This window comes from Buteo buteo, chromosome 16, assembly GCF_964188355.1.
Source record: "Buteo buteo chromosome 16, bButBut1.hap1.1, whole genome shotgun sequence".
Classification (NCBI taxonomy): domain Eukaryota; kingdom Metazoa; phylum Chordata; class Aves; order Accipitriformes; family Accipitridae; genus Buteo; species Buteo buteo.
Window position 1 is genome coordinate 27,219,050 of NC_134186.1, and position 13,932 is coordinate 27,232,981.

General features: G+C 38.6%; 1 protein-coding gene across 8 annotated transcripts in view; it reads left to right on the plus strand.

Moving 5' to 3' along the window:
* TPCN2 (two pore segment channel 2) overlaps positions 1–13,730 on the plus strand; it is a 33,969-nt gene extending 20,239 nt beyond the window's left edge. For 7 of the 8 annotated variants that reach the window (XM_075048250.1, XM_075048252.1, XM_075048253.1 and 4 more), the window contains 8 exons: positions 2,134–2,233; positions 3,215–3,286; positions 5,992–6,065; positions 6,441–6,531; positions 6,652–6,734; positions 7,837–7,918; positions 9,459–9,544; positions 10,267–13,730. In XM_075048250.1, the coding sequence (XP_074904351.1) occupies positions 2,134–2,233; positions 3,215–3,286; positions 5,992–6,065; positions 6,441–6,531; positions 6,652–6,734; positions 7,837–7,918; positions 9,459–9,544; positions 10,267–10,345 (667 nt within the window). In that variant the 3' untranslated portion in view covers positions 10,346–13,730. Of the gene's footprint in view, positions 1–2,133; positions 2,234–3,214; positions 3,287–4,736; positions 4,781–5,991; positions 6,066–6,440; positions 6,532–6,651; positions 6,737–7,836; positions 7,919–9,458; positions 9,545–10,266 lie in introns of those variants that run through there. The other variant, XR_012653197.1, reaches the window with a different exon arrangement.
* Positions 13,731–13,932: the final 202 nt, after the last annotated feature.

A 13,932-nucleotide genomic window follows, 5' to 3' on the forward strand; every position in this document is an offset into this window, starting at 1 on the left:
TAGTATGTTTCAGTATCAGATTGTCCATAAGCCCAATTATATGAATTCCTAAACAGCTGGCGAAGCCCCTTCAACCTTGTATGTAGATTGAAGTCTAAGTTTTGTTTTGTGCTGTAAAATTTAGTAGAAAAATTCCCATGGAGTTAAACTATTTATCTATACTGGAATAGCAAGCTGTTGTATTTTGATTTTCTTAAGTTGAAGCAGTTCTTGGATAACTATTGTGATCTTTTTTTTTTTGTTATAAAAAACATAAAAATCATTATTTTGTCTCTTAAAATTTGAAAACTGCCACCACAACAGAAGAGGAAAGCAAAGGATTTCTGCAGATTTCCTGAATTCTACTTTCAAGGGTGATTCATAACAATTCTGATACTTTGTTTCTTTACAAAGCTCACTGTTAAGACATTGGCTTTCCCTAATTTTTCAGGATGTTATGTTGCCATCGAGAAGTTACCTTAACTTATACTAGTATCTAGGAGGAGACCTGGTAGACCTTACAGCTTTAAATGGGTTTATTTTTGAACACTACTTGCACTCCTGTCACTCAAAAGCCATGGTTGCCATAAGGATATTAATTGCTAGCAATCTAATGGCGTTAACTATCGATTTAACTTACAACTTGGGTTTGATTTTTGCCCTTTGATTCTTAAATGTAGATGATTTTTTGCACTACAATAGTATCTTGAAGCGCCAGTAATACTTGTTAGATCTTTGTGTCAGTCACTGCAAACAGGTTACAACCCAGATGAGTCATTCTGAGTCCTAATGCTGCTTATGGTGTGTGCTGTTGGTAATTGCTTGCTCTGTAGATATAATGTCTTCAGGACAGGACTAAGATGTGACTGTTACTCCAGAATATGTGTCTATGCAGCGTTGTCTTAACTAATTTATTTTATTATTGAACATATTGCTGATGCAAATCACGAGTTAGCATCTGTGTTACTAAGGTCCTTTAACATCTTTGGTCCCCCACCACCTGCCCACCCTTCCAGCAAAGAAGCATCCAGCATGCCAATGTACAAGTCAGCTAAAACTCAGGCTGAGATTTGAAGTGTGTGTGTATCACCTGTGGAATATGCATATAAGGAGGAAGGTTGGCAAGACAGTCTGTTAGCTTAGTGCTTTTTTTGAAGCCTAGCTTCAGCCAAGCATACCCTGAAGGATTAATGCACATCTTTGTGCAAGTTCCTGAAGTGTCTTGCTCGAGCAGTATTTTTGTTTTGCTTTGTTTCCTGAAAGGACTGTCTTTGGTGCCTCACCCCCCCAGCAGAATGGAGGCCACTTACCCAGGGATCTTAGTACAATCATGCACATTAAAGAGCACTATATGTACGTTTAGGAGCCCAGGCTAAATGGATCGCTTCCTTCGTCAGTTATTAGAGTTTACTATAGCTGAGATTTCTGATGAGTAAATTAGTCTACTTCCTGTTACAGATTATAGATTTTTATATAGGATAATCAGGCTGGAAGAGACCTCAGGAGGTCTGTAGTCCAGCCTCCTGCTCAAAGCTAGGCTGGACCAAGTTACTCAAAGCTTTATCCAGTTGGGTCTTGAAAACCTCCAATCACAGAGACTCGCACAACCTCTCTGGATAACCTGTGCCTCTGTCTTACTGTCCTCGTGGTTGATAAGTTCTTCCTTATATCTAGTGTGAGCCTCCACTGTTTCAGCTTACACCTGCTGTCCCTTGCCCTCCTACTATGCACCACTGAACAGCCTTGCTTCTGTCTTCTTGAGGACCACTTCAGAAGTATTAGAAGGCTGTTGCTAGATCCTCATGACGCAGGGGTCTTCAGGCTGAACAAGCCCAGTTCCTGCAGCTTCTGTTTGTAGGGTAGGTGCATCATCCCCTGACCATCTTGTTGGCCCTCTGCTGATCTTGCTGCAGTTTGTCCCTTTCTTGTATTGGGGATTCCAAAGCTGGATGCAGTGTTCTAGTCAGTCATAGGTTACAAATAGAGTTAACATGAGGAAATAAAACTTTTTTTTTCTCCCCAAATTTTTTAATATGCCATGGATGTTAACCAAAAGTTGTGGGGAATTTACAGTTACCTGCAGCCCAGTAGATTTAACTGTGTCTTTGTCATGGGCTGTTTCTCTGATTTGTTATTTTCTTCCATCTTTCCTAGGAGACCTGAGTTCATGGGCTTATTATCTCTGTGGGATATGGTGCGATTGGTGAACATGTTAATTGTGTTCAGGTTCCTGCGGATTATTCCTAATATGAAGGTGTTTATTTATCCCTCCACGCTTCTGATTTCTTTGTTGGTCAAATTATAAATTTTGTTAAAGCCTTTCAGAATAACACGTAGATTGCAATTCTCTTGCACCTGAGTGGGATTACAACTAAGCTCTAACTGTCCAGACTATTGCACAGCACCTCACAAACTCACTGTCTCTTTGGCTGGTTTTCTCTGTTGAGGTGGCAAGGAAATTCTGTTGATGTCACTGCAATTGATGCTGGTATTCTAAAGTGGGTGAATGCATCCAGAGACGCTTGTGCAGTGCTTCAGTCTTAATTAGATGAGCGGATATGATATCCTTGAAGAACTTTGTACTCAGGACGTGATGGACTTGCTTTCACTAGATACTGTCAGACATTTTGGTCATTTAAATGGTTATTTGGGATGAATCCCTCTATCTGCTTTCCTAGTATGGGTATTTCCACCAGAATACATGTACTTAAATCTGAAATCACTTTGAGTTGTTTGATTGTTTGTTATAATCCTGCATTTAGACTTGCTTGAAAGCGAAGTCCAAATTAATGTCAGGTGCAGGACTTGTATCTTAGTTCAATAAGCCATAAATATCTACCTGATGTAATCAGAGGTCATAACGTCAGGGGAAAGTGTAAACTAGAAATTATGTGGATCAAATATGAAGCAGTCACTCTGGAGCTGTGGGGTGCTTGTCACTTTTTTAAAAAATTTATTTATTTTCCCTGTTCTAGTCTTACTAGACACATAGCCCTTTAAGTCACAGTGCCTGTGTATATTTAAAACTTACCATAATGTCTGTGTATGAAAAGGACTACAGCACTGTTCATTTATTGTAAGTACCTCATGGAAATATCACTGTATAAAAGATGCCCTGCATTTAGATATAGCTCGCTTTCTTAGTTGGTATTTCTTTATCCTTTTAGTAAAAATAGTTTGATATGGATTGGAAGTCTGATGAATGTCATGCATGTAAAATTCTGCTTTGTTTTAGTTCATGGCTTTGGTTGTTACTACATTGCTGGATCTGGTAAAAAACTTGAGAGCCTTTGCAGGAATCCTTGTGGTAAGTCATGATGCAAGGTTGTAATTACTTTTCCTATAGTTAGTAGTATAATAAGGGTACGTCATCAACAAAGTAAACAAGGTTCTTTTGAGAATTACTGTGAACAGTAACATTTCACTTTAATCAGCCAGTTCTTCTCCAAGGCATGTCTTGCAGAGCCGCAACAAGCTACTGTTTTGTTATGGGCTGTGCACAGTGACTGCCTCATTCATCAGTTTCCTTGAGGATTGCCTTTATAAGATTGTTTGAAACTTCCTCAGAGTGCTTGCTTCAGGCTGGATACTCTAGTTTCAAATAAGAACTCATCCGATGCTAAAAGTAGCCTAGTTTTCCTTACCCTGGCTTGCTTATGTTAAATTCAATAGCAAAACAACTTCAAAATTGTTTTCAGTTGAGAAGGTCTTGAGATGACGTGTTTGGACATGCCTTTTATAAGCCTCTGCTATCCTGTTTTAGGTATGTCGGTGCAGAGCATATACTCTGTAAACATGGGATTAAAGGATGGATCACAATGTGTGATGTCTGTTACATAAATCCTCCATTTTGCAACTCCTGAGTTTCTGGCTTTGCAACAATGTCTTCCTGGTAGAGCAAAGAAGTGCCTGTGTAGTTTTTTTTGTTGTTGTTGTTTGTGGGGTTTTTAGGTTACCTTAATTTGAGGTAATGGTTAGAGACCAAGGATTTGCTCTGTATTAGGCATTTTCTAAAAAGTTGTTCTAGTCTATATACTTAGCTTGCCATTTACCCAGAATATCTGGTTTTGTTATTAGTAATCTCTGTTTTTATCTGTATGGGAGGGACCTTAAGCTGCAGTCTGGAAAGTTTGATGTTGCAATTTGAAGTAAAGATACCGGTTTGGGCAAAGCTAAATTGGTAGCAACTTTGTTTTGCTGTACAAGTCACACTTGCCACTGGGAGCTACTCTTGAAAGTGAGAAATGCTTTGGGAGTGCATGAACTGGGAAGTTAGCCTTTGCAGGTGCAAGTACATTTTAGGAGCCTAAATGCTAATCTTGCGTATGGTAGGAACAGGTTTAGTATAATGAAAAACTTTTCATTACTCAAGTAGTTACTCAATGTACTAAGCTGTCTAAAGGCTGACTGCAGTTTCACTAATTTTGTCAGTTCTTGATTAAGTACATACATCATGCTAAAGGAGCAGGCATTATCTTGTTGCCTCTGTCAGAGGCTGGTGGGGTTGCATTGTGGGTAGGTGGGGGAGGCAGTGATTGACATTGCTGCTGGATCTGACATGGCCCAGGCTTCAGAGCCCTGGGAGAGAGCAATTATGGGGTGAGCTGTTTTGTGCTTTACACTAGGACCCCAAAGCTGTGGTGCTACTGGTATGGCTGCACCTGGGCTGTAGTGTTCTGCTGGAAGCTCTTTTCATTCCTGAAAGACATAGCTGAGATGGCAGGAGCCTGTAGTAATATGTTTGATTTTATTTTTAGGAACTACGCGTTACTGTTTCAATGTGGTGTCCCTGCCCATATATGTAAGACATAATGCTCATGAAGTGGTTTAAGTGTCTGCTGCTGATTGTCCTTAATGCTGAGAGTGTGAATTGTAGTTTTGCACTAATTGTGAGGCAAGTCTGCCATAGCATTTGCCACTTCCGTTAATTAAATTTGCTTTTACTTGAGGCTACTTGGAAGCTGTCACTGAGCTTCTACTGTAGTGAAGTCTGACTCCATTACCAGCTGATGCAAAACAAGTTTCCTGATGTTAGCCTGGAACACATGCTGATAAAGTAATGTAACTGATTAGCTAATTTTTCAAGCAGTGCATGTTTTAAAGGTATCTTTTTCAAAGACTAAAATTAACTTTATTATTGCTGGGCCAGATACCCCATCTTCTGGCAGGCTGTGGAATGTCAGCTTCAACTTATTCCAGTAGAGTTCAAAGTGCTGCGGTTCATAGGTCAGGGCAGTTTCTCTTCTACTCCCCCCTCGTGGGTCTCTTTTATGGCAAAATACAGAAATATGACTAATGACATTTTCATTTGAAGACTTGGCTTGTTTCAAGCTGTCCTAGGACAAATGGCTCTTTACTCAGAGGGGCGAAGTTGTAGGTTACTACTAGAACAATCTTTTTAGGATAAAAATTGGAAAATCACCTAGGCAACTGCTGAAGACTTGTGAAAGGTACCTTTTTAAAATGAAGTTTGCATTTCTAACTAAAGTAAAAGAAGTTCTGAAATCCTTTGTGTTGAAAACTGTATTTTTAGCCTAATATAACATTTTTAAAGAAATTGCTGATGTAATATAAAATACTGACTTAGTTTTGTCCTTCAGTTAAGTTTAGTAAAAGCTTCTTTTCACTGAGTCTAGCAGAAAGCTCCCCAGATATTTACATTATTCCTTGTAAATACAGGTACTGTTTTTTGGTTTTGTTTTTTAAGTCACTATTCTGTAGTGTTAATAGTTAAATATCAGCATTCTGAGGCACAGAAAAGTGAAACAGATCATAAAGTAAAATGATTTAATGCATTTTAACAACTGAAAGTTAAATAGAATATTAAAAAGTAAGAGCAGAGAGTTAATTAATACAGACATTGAGAAGTATTTTCACTTTAATAGCTTCAGGCATTGTTCTTGACGAAATTCCTTTAACTGTGGTACTAACATGACTTTCATGTTAATTGCATTGTTTTCTTATTTAGTGACAGAAATATTCAAAACTAATATTTGCTTATATTCCTTCCAGGTGGTTTTCTATGCATTTGCTATAACTGGCATAATGCTATTTAAAGGTGCTGTTGTTCCCTTGGGAAATATCAGGTAACATTCTAAAGATCACTACTCAGAATCTGTTTTTCAAAAGTATCTGCAACTTGGTACCTCTGAGTTGTTTGTGGTTGGTTTTGGCTTTTTTAAACTCTTATTCTTGGAGCCACCCTTCTTTTAATGTTAAATTACACAGACTTTTTTCATCTGTTACTCCTTCTGTTTCTTCTTGCTGTATTGAAATTGCAGGAACACTTTTCTGTAGCTTGAAATTTTACCCTGCTGTTGCTTAAATACTTTTTTAACTATTTCCTTTGTTTTCTGCCCGTATGAGATAGTTAACTTCCTACAAGGGACTCAGAAGAATCTTGGTTTTAAGATGTAGTACATAGAAAGCTATGCTCACATCAGCCTGTAATTCTCTTGCAGTGCTGTCAATACAACATATGATAATGGCACTCTGCAGTGTGGGACCTACGAACAGCTGGAATATTGGCCGAACAACTTTGATGACTTTGCTGTGAGTGATCGTTGATGGAATCCGTCCCTCCTTCCCTCTCTGCTTGTCTCTTCGCCTCTTTTTCTGAGGCTTAAGTGTGTGGTATAGCTACTCAACTTCTGTTTTACTCATGTTATTTAGGCAGCAGTGGTGACCCTCTGGGATGTGATGGTGGTAAACAACTGGCAAGTCTTTTTGGAAGCGTTTTCAAGATATTCAAGTCCGTAAGTAGCAGTAATAATACTGAAAAAGTCCCATATAAATCTAGCTTATAAGGTAACTGAACAAGAATTATGCACATAGCACAGTTCCTACCATCTGCTAAGAGGGGTGCCGTTTACCTTTCTTTTGGGTCAATTCAGGTATATAGGAAATAATATAGTTCTTTAACTTGTGTAACTTGATGGTTGGTCTAGTGCTTGGTGGATGCCATGAAATCTGTAGTGATATTTAGAAGGGATTGGAAACTGGCTTGGTAGTCATCTTCTTCCAAAAAAGAGTGAATGACTTAAGTTGATTATAAACAACATGTATTGGGTGAGTGGCTCTTACTGTAGAGCCAATCTCACAGAACTGAGGTATTAGTGAAACACTGTAATTAATTTTGGGCTGCTTCTGTGTTTTCCCTGTGGGTGAACAATTTTTTGTAGACTTAAAACGTTGGACATATATTTCATTTGTGTTTGATTACTTTATGGGAATGTTTGAATGAACTGGGTGGGTAGCCCCTCGGTTGAGCTGTTGCAGTGATCCTTGGCTGGTTAACCCAGCGTGTAGTTAAGTTGTGGAATGCTCTTATACAGTCTGTTGTGTGTGATAAATGTTTAACGTGGTCTGGTGAAGACTGGACAAGTCATGAAAGAGAAATCCATTGGGTTCAGCCATGAATGGAATCTACTTCTAGCCCAAGAGATCTCTGAACTGCAAATGGTTGGAGATTGGGAGAGCTCCTAGGGGATAGCATCATATGTATTTTGCCATGGTTTAGCACTCTTTCCTGTGGTTCTGCTGTTGACCACTCTCAGAGGATACTAGCCTAGATGGATCTTTTGCTGTGATCCGGTACAACTTCTTCCAGGCTGTTTTTCTGTCCCTTCAGAGTTCAGTTAGGTATGTTGCGTGGGGGGAGTGAGCTTGTTTGGCTAACTTAATGAAAGGCTAAGATTCTTTTACTTTTTTATTTTTTTTGTTCCAGACCTCCTTTTACATTAAGACAGTAGTAGTATATTTTAAGGAAAAATGTGATGTCATGGCTTGTTTTGGTGACTTTCAGGCTGAGGTTATTTACTGCTTGCTTTACTTACTGTTTGTTAATCTGATCTGCAGGTGGGCAAAGATCTATTTTGTAGTCTGGTGGTTGATCTCCTCTGTCATCTGGGTTAATCTCTTCGTAGCTTTACTTCTAGAGGTAAGGAAGTGTGTTTATTTTGCATTAGATCCTGAAGACAGGTTCTAATTTGTGTGGGAAATGAAAAGAACCCAGGTATCTTTTTGGGAAGAGTATGCTGGTTTTGTGCGTATGCTTCCTTAATCTTTCACATTGCTGCCCTTCTCCTGAGATGTTGAGGAAGCATTTTCTTTTTCCTAGACAATTGTATATGTCACAACTTTGTCACAAATCTGGTTGTGTTTCATTGGGTGTGTACATTTGCCATTATAGCTCACTTTATAAAGATGAAAAATAATTTAAGTATTATAAAATTGCTTGTCTCTACATTAGCGTTTAACTTCAGCAGTAGTTATTCAGGCTGCAGGCTTTTTGCATTTTGATTTGTCAGCAAATGAATTTAGCACTTCAAAATTTGCATTTTTATTTGGTTGTCCTGTGTTTCTTCCCACCCCAATTTGAATTAATACCCTTTTAGTGTGGAACTGATTACTTATTTTGAAGATACTATCTTCTAGAGTTTTTTAAAGCAGCTGTGGAAATGTAGGTACCTAAGCAATGCCATGAAGAACATGTAGTTCCACTGTTTTCTTGTGTATGCATACTTCTCTGCAAATCCAAATATGTTTGAAATTTTTGATGGTGAAGGCAACGTTAATCATAGCCATCTAGTCCAGGTTAATAATCATAGACTTCTCTTATAAGTAATGGAAGAAATTGAGTACCTGTAGGGGGCACTTCACCCCATCTTAAAACCTATGAAAATTCCTTTTAGAGATGTTCTTCTTGTTGACCTCATTGAGTAAAATCTACTACTGTAGGCAGAATAGCAAACTTCTAGACAGAAACTTAGGTATGAGCCTCATGCTGAGGCTCAGTCTTGCCCATAAACTTTTCAGAAAAGATTTTCTGTTCTAGTTGGAGGCTAATCCTATGATGTCTTTTACCTGCTTACCTCCGCAGGGCTGTGGCCAAAGTTTGCTGTAAGAGCCAAGATGCAGCATTCTGTAGCAGGAGTGCAGGATGTCATTATTTTTCTCCTTTTTTTTTTTTTTTTTTTTTTTTTTTCCTGAGCTGTCTTGTCTACTTCCCAGGTATTGATATGTCAGAGTAATTCAAAATGGCTAAGGGAGCACGACATAACCAGAAGCTGAGTTTAAGTTGTGATGCCTGGACTAGGAGTATGTTTATGTAATGTTGGGTCTTTGAAGAGCAAAAAATTCAAAGCAGGTGAACTCTTGTGGGTAGTTCACACAGTTATCTTGGGGAGGCAGTCCTTGCTAGGAGTAGAAGGCAGCAGGGCTGTCCTCTGCTCTACTGTTCTTTCAGTGTGTGATGAGAAAGTTAGTTCATTCCTGAACAACAGGCTCAAATAAAGTAGTGACCTGCAGCCAGTAAATATGCTGATGCTTAAATAAATCACTGCTCTGACACTCTGTGTTAAAAACAAACCTCACTCTCCTCCCAAACCTTTCCCGCAAACATACTGACCTGATGTAACCTCTTTCCTGGTGTTACCAGAAGTAGCCTTTAGGGTTTTTTTCCTGTTCTTACATTTCAGAACTTTATTCACAAGTGGGACCGTCGCTGTCATCGGGAGCCTCTCTCAGATATTGAATACCAGAGGACAGTTGAACTAATGTTCAGGTGAGTTGAACTGGGCTTGATAATCAATCTGTTTTTTTATGTTCATCTGTTTTAAAGAAAGTGTGCTGGCTGCAAGAGGGTAAAAGGCTTGTCTTCTATTTCCTCCATCTGAAGCAAACTGTTTCATCTGTTGGTTTGGAAAAATTCAGTAAGTGCTTTAATTAGGCCTGCTTTAAGCTGACTTGGTAGCCTAACCTTTATATGCTTTCTGCCCATAGCATGATGGGAGAAGAGGTGTTGGGGACGGGGGTGGGACGGGGGCAGCTGTGCTGAGAGGGAGGAGAAAAGGGAAGATGAGGAAAGTGATGCACGTTCTTGGCTTATTATGAAATTGTGGGTGGTGAGTTGATACTCAATGATCACGCACAAGTAGAACTCCTGGTGCACATTGGATATTCAATAGTAGCATTGGGAACATGTTCTCATTGGGGAGTTTTTTCAGAAAAACAAATTTACTGACCTTCAGTTGTATTGTACTGTGTGCAGGAAATTGCTTCCCTGCTTCTTATGGGAAAACAGCTGCTGGTTTCCATGACACATCTGTAAAGGATAGATCACTTGCAAGTAGATGCATCTTTAGGGAGCATCAACTTATTGTAACTTTAATTCCTTGTTTCATTCTTGAAACAAGCACACGTTACATCTTAGTTATGTGCATTGCAAAAACAAATGCTGAGAAGTTCCCTTTGCTGCCCCTAACCGCTCATGCTTTTTCTTTGTAGAGATGTTTTGGAAGAACCTACAGAGGAAGAACTGATGGAAAAACTGCACCAGCATCCACACCTGCAGTTATGTAGGTGACTGGTGGGAAGGACTGATTTATTTAGACCTCTGTTTTCTTGAGGTTGTCAGCTGGAAGAAACTGAATGGCTTTTCTGTGAGGTGCTGTTAGAGAGGCTTGTAGGACAGTATGTGAGGTTTTGCTTGGCAGTTCTCTGCAGAAAGAGGTTTTTTATTTTTGGTTTATATCTTTTTTTGAAAAAGATTTGAATCTTGCGAATTTGACTTGATTTTTAAGTTGCGATTTTAGAGGAATATTGTAGCTGTTATTTTTATAAACTGTTGATATCAGAATGTTTTATTTTCTCTTTTTTTAAGATGGGAAAGTGTGTTTAAAATGACAGTGCACTTTAAAACATGAACTTGGTAACCACTAAGCCTGCTACTTGTTTCAGCACAAGAAAATGGAACTGCCTTTTCTGGTAGGTGAGTGTGGCGAGGGCTGTGCCCTGCAATTCATGAATGGATTAGGCAGGACCAGAACAAAATCCTTAAATCTTTTTGTAGTGAGAGTTGAAACACTATTTTTATTGAAATGTGACACCAGCATATTTTACCAAATTTTCAGGAGTTAATCATGTCAGAACACAATCAATTTCAATAGTAACAGGGACTGCCTACTTTGCACATCCTCTCTTTTTCTTTGTTTTTGATCTAGGGTTTGTGCTGGTTGCATCTGCTGGTAACTTTGAGAGCAGTTATAACTTTGAATGGAGCAATTGCACTCGTGGTTTTCAATGTGGTAAAATTGAGCTCTCCTTTAGAGTAAATATTCTCATGTTGCTTTTTAGCGAACCTCTTTCTTTTACTTTCTTCCAAGTCCTGCTCTACACTGTATTGTATTCCATGAAAAAGCTGAGAAGGATAAACTTTGGCCGGAATGTAGCACCATGATCACTGCGAGTCTCCCACTTAAACGAGGGGAGAAAAAAAGTTGAATGGGATAATCAAAGTGCTTAGCAGCTCAAATTTTCACTTGAGTCTGTGGGAATTGAAAGTGCTCAACCAGTATTGCAAGATCACATTCTTTTACGGCTTAATGACCACATGTTGTATACCACTAACTTTAACCTGGGTAATACTTTTTTGTTAAATAACTTCACCAACAAATCTAAAATGGAGAACTGACAGTAAGCTGTGTCCATGTGCTTTTCATTATCCCGTAGTATTCCTCTAAAGAAAGGTGGGGTTTTTTTTGAATCTTTGTCATATAACTAGTAAATCACTATGAAGAATACAATCAATCCCAACTATTTTTATATGTAAAAATCAAACTACCCTTTGGGCTGCTGCCTTGTCATTGAGACACTTGTCGCCAAAATAGACATTACTGTGATCATCTCTGCATTGACAAAGGCTTGGGGAAGGTAACTGGCCATAAAACACTGCTGCTATGTATAAGTTATTTGATCCTTTTTTAGATAACAGAACATTTTTCAAAATTGCCAAGCAGTCATCCTTTATACTTTTCCTCCTCTTTTTTTCTTCATTTGTCTTTTCTTTCTTTCCTGCTTAAGAGAGAGGAAAATATCTGGGATGATGGTGCATTTTTGGTCAAAAGCGTATTTCTGCCTTGTCTCACTGTTCTGAAGTTGTGTAGTGATTCTTGTCTGTTTCTTTATCTTCTGCTTATGTTTTCCTTGTGCTATGGAACAAAAAGTGTTGTAGCTTGCACATGTGTAGAATGAATCTGAACTGAGCTCTGGGCTACTCCTGCAATCTTTCTTTACTTGCCTCCGAAACCATGCTCTTGTCTGTGTTCAGTATCTTGTCTCTGTTCCAGAATAATCTACCCAGTAACTCACTTGGGCTTGTTTCAGTGGTGTTACCATGCTTGTTTTCAGTCATGCACTTAGAACACACGTCATGGCAAGTAGATAAAGGCATCAGCACAGTTTTTTTTCTAGATTTGAGTTTGTTTTTTTCAGTATGGCTTTATGTCAGGATGGTCTCTGCTCCTTCTGGCATGATGTAATCACTGCCACCAATTTATTGGCACTTATGAACAGAGGTTAAATAGCCTATTTTAGCTTTTTACTGAAAAAAAAAAAAAAAATTTTGTTTTCCAGTTTTCTGAACACTTGAAGAAGTAGCTTTGCCTTGCCAAAAAGGAAGTGGCCGGTTCTTATTAACCTGCAAGTTCAATATTATTTTTTTTTTTTTTTTTTTTTTTTGTCTCTTAAGGTTGCTTGGGTTTGGGGGTTGGTTTGTTTAGGGATTTTTTTGGCCATTACGTTCCACTACAGTCTACCAAAGCGACACAAATTGGTTTGGGATTATCATAAACATCACAAATGTCTCCTTATGCAATCTTTGCATCTGGACAAATGTGAAGAAGGCTTTCTGAAGGGAATAGTCTTAGTCTTGTTCTTGTTTCAAATATGTGTAATTGACTGAAAGTGTAACTAGAATTTAATACAGAATTGTGGTACCTAGTGTCACTTGTATTGGAAGATGTAAACGACCACAAGTCTTATGCAATAATTGTAGAAATCATGAAAATGAATGTACGTAACTGGGTAAAATTTGAGGTTTGCATTATTAAAAAAATGTTCCTTCTTAAAAGATGAAAATAATTGAAATGTGTTGAAATGGATTCTTGTGGTTTGTTTTTGCTCTTCCCCCGTTACTGATTTCTGCTGTGCTTAGCATCTATGCTGCCATTATCTTTACTAATTGAAGGCTGGGCCCATGGAAGAGGTTACATGCAAGTGGGACTTAGGTGCCTGGTTTCAAAATGCAGGACCTAAAGTATACTGCTCTGTTATTCTTCAGTTCTAGAGGCGCATAACAGCATCTGTAGGTACTTGATATGCTTAATTTTTAAGGTGAAACTTCATTGGAGCTGAGCGTTGAGGGTGTTGAGCAGCTTGATTGCCATTTGCATTTCAGTCTTTGCATCTGCAAACTAGGTATTTTTTCTTTTTTTTTTTTCTTGAAAAGATTAGTGCAATAAGCATTCTCATAGCATTTCAACTGGGACAGATTTTGCACATAGTTTAGTACTGTCCATGGCATTCTTTTGAAACACGTTCTGGTTCAGTGTCATGGTTTTGGCTGGGATTTTCTCCCCCACTGGATGGGCGGGAGTGAGTGGCTGCGTCGTGCTTAGTTGCTGGCTGGGGTTAAACCACGACATTCAGAAGATGATTTTTTTTTTTAAGAACAGAACAAAATCCAGTTCTGGGTCAAGCTAAAGGCTTAAGTTTGCTGATGTCTCTGAAAATGGCTGTTGTGGATGCTTAGGTGAAGCATGCAAAAGCCAAAGCAAATAGAAGATCATCTTGCATTAATAAATCAGGCTCAGATTTTTCTAGCTTCTGAAGGAGGGCCTTAATCACCAGACTGTTGGCTAATTTGGGGTTCCTCGGGTATTATTTTTTTTTCATTCTTGAATTGCTATGAATTTGTATTACTTAAAGATTTAGGAGTGAAGGGAGAGGATGGACGCAATGGAAGTGTTCTTGATTCATTCAGTAGAAATACAGTGATAAACCTTACAAGCACACTTAACTATGAAGAAACTTAAAAAGCTTGTATTGATCAGAGCTGCAAATGGGGTGGCTAGAATAACCTAGTAACTGTATAGAAATGGCAGACAAAGGAAG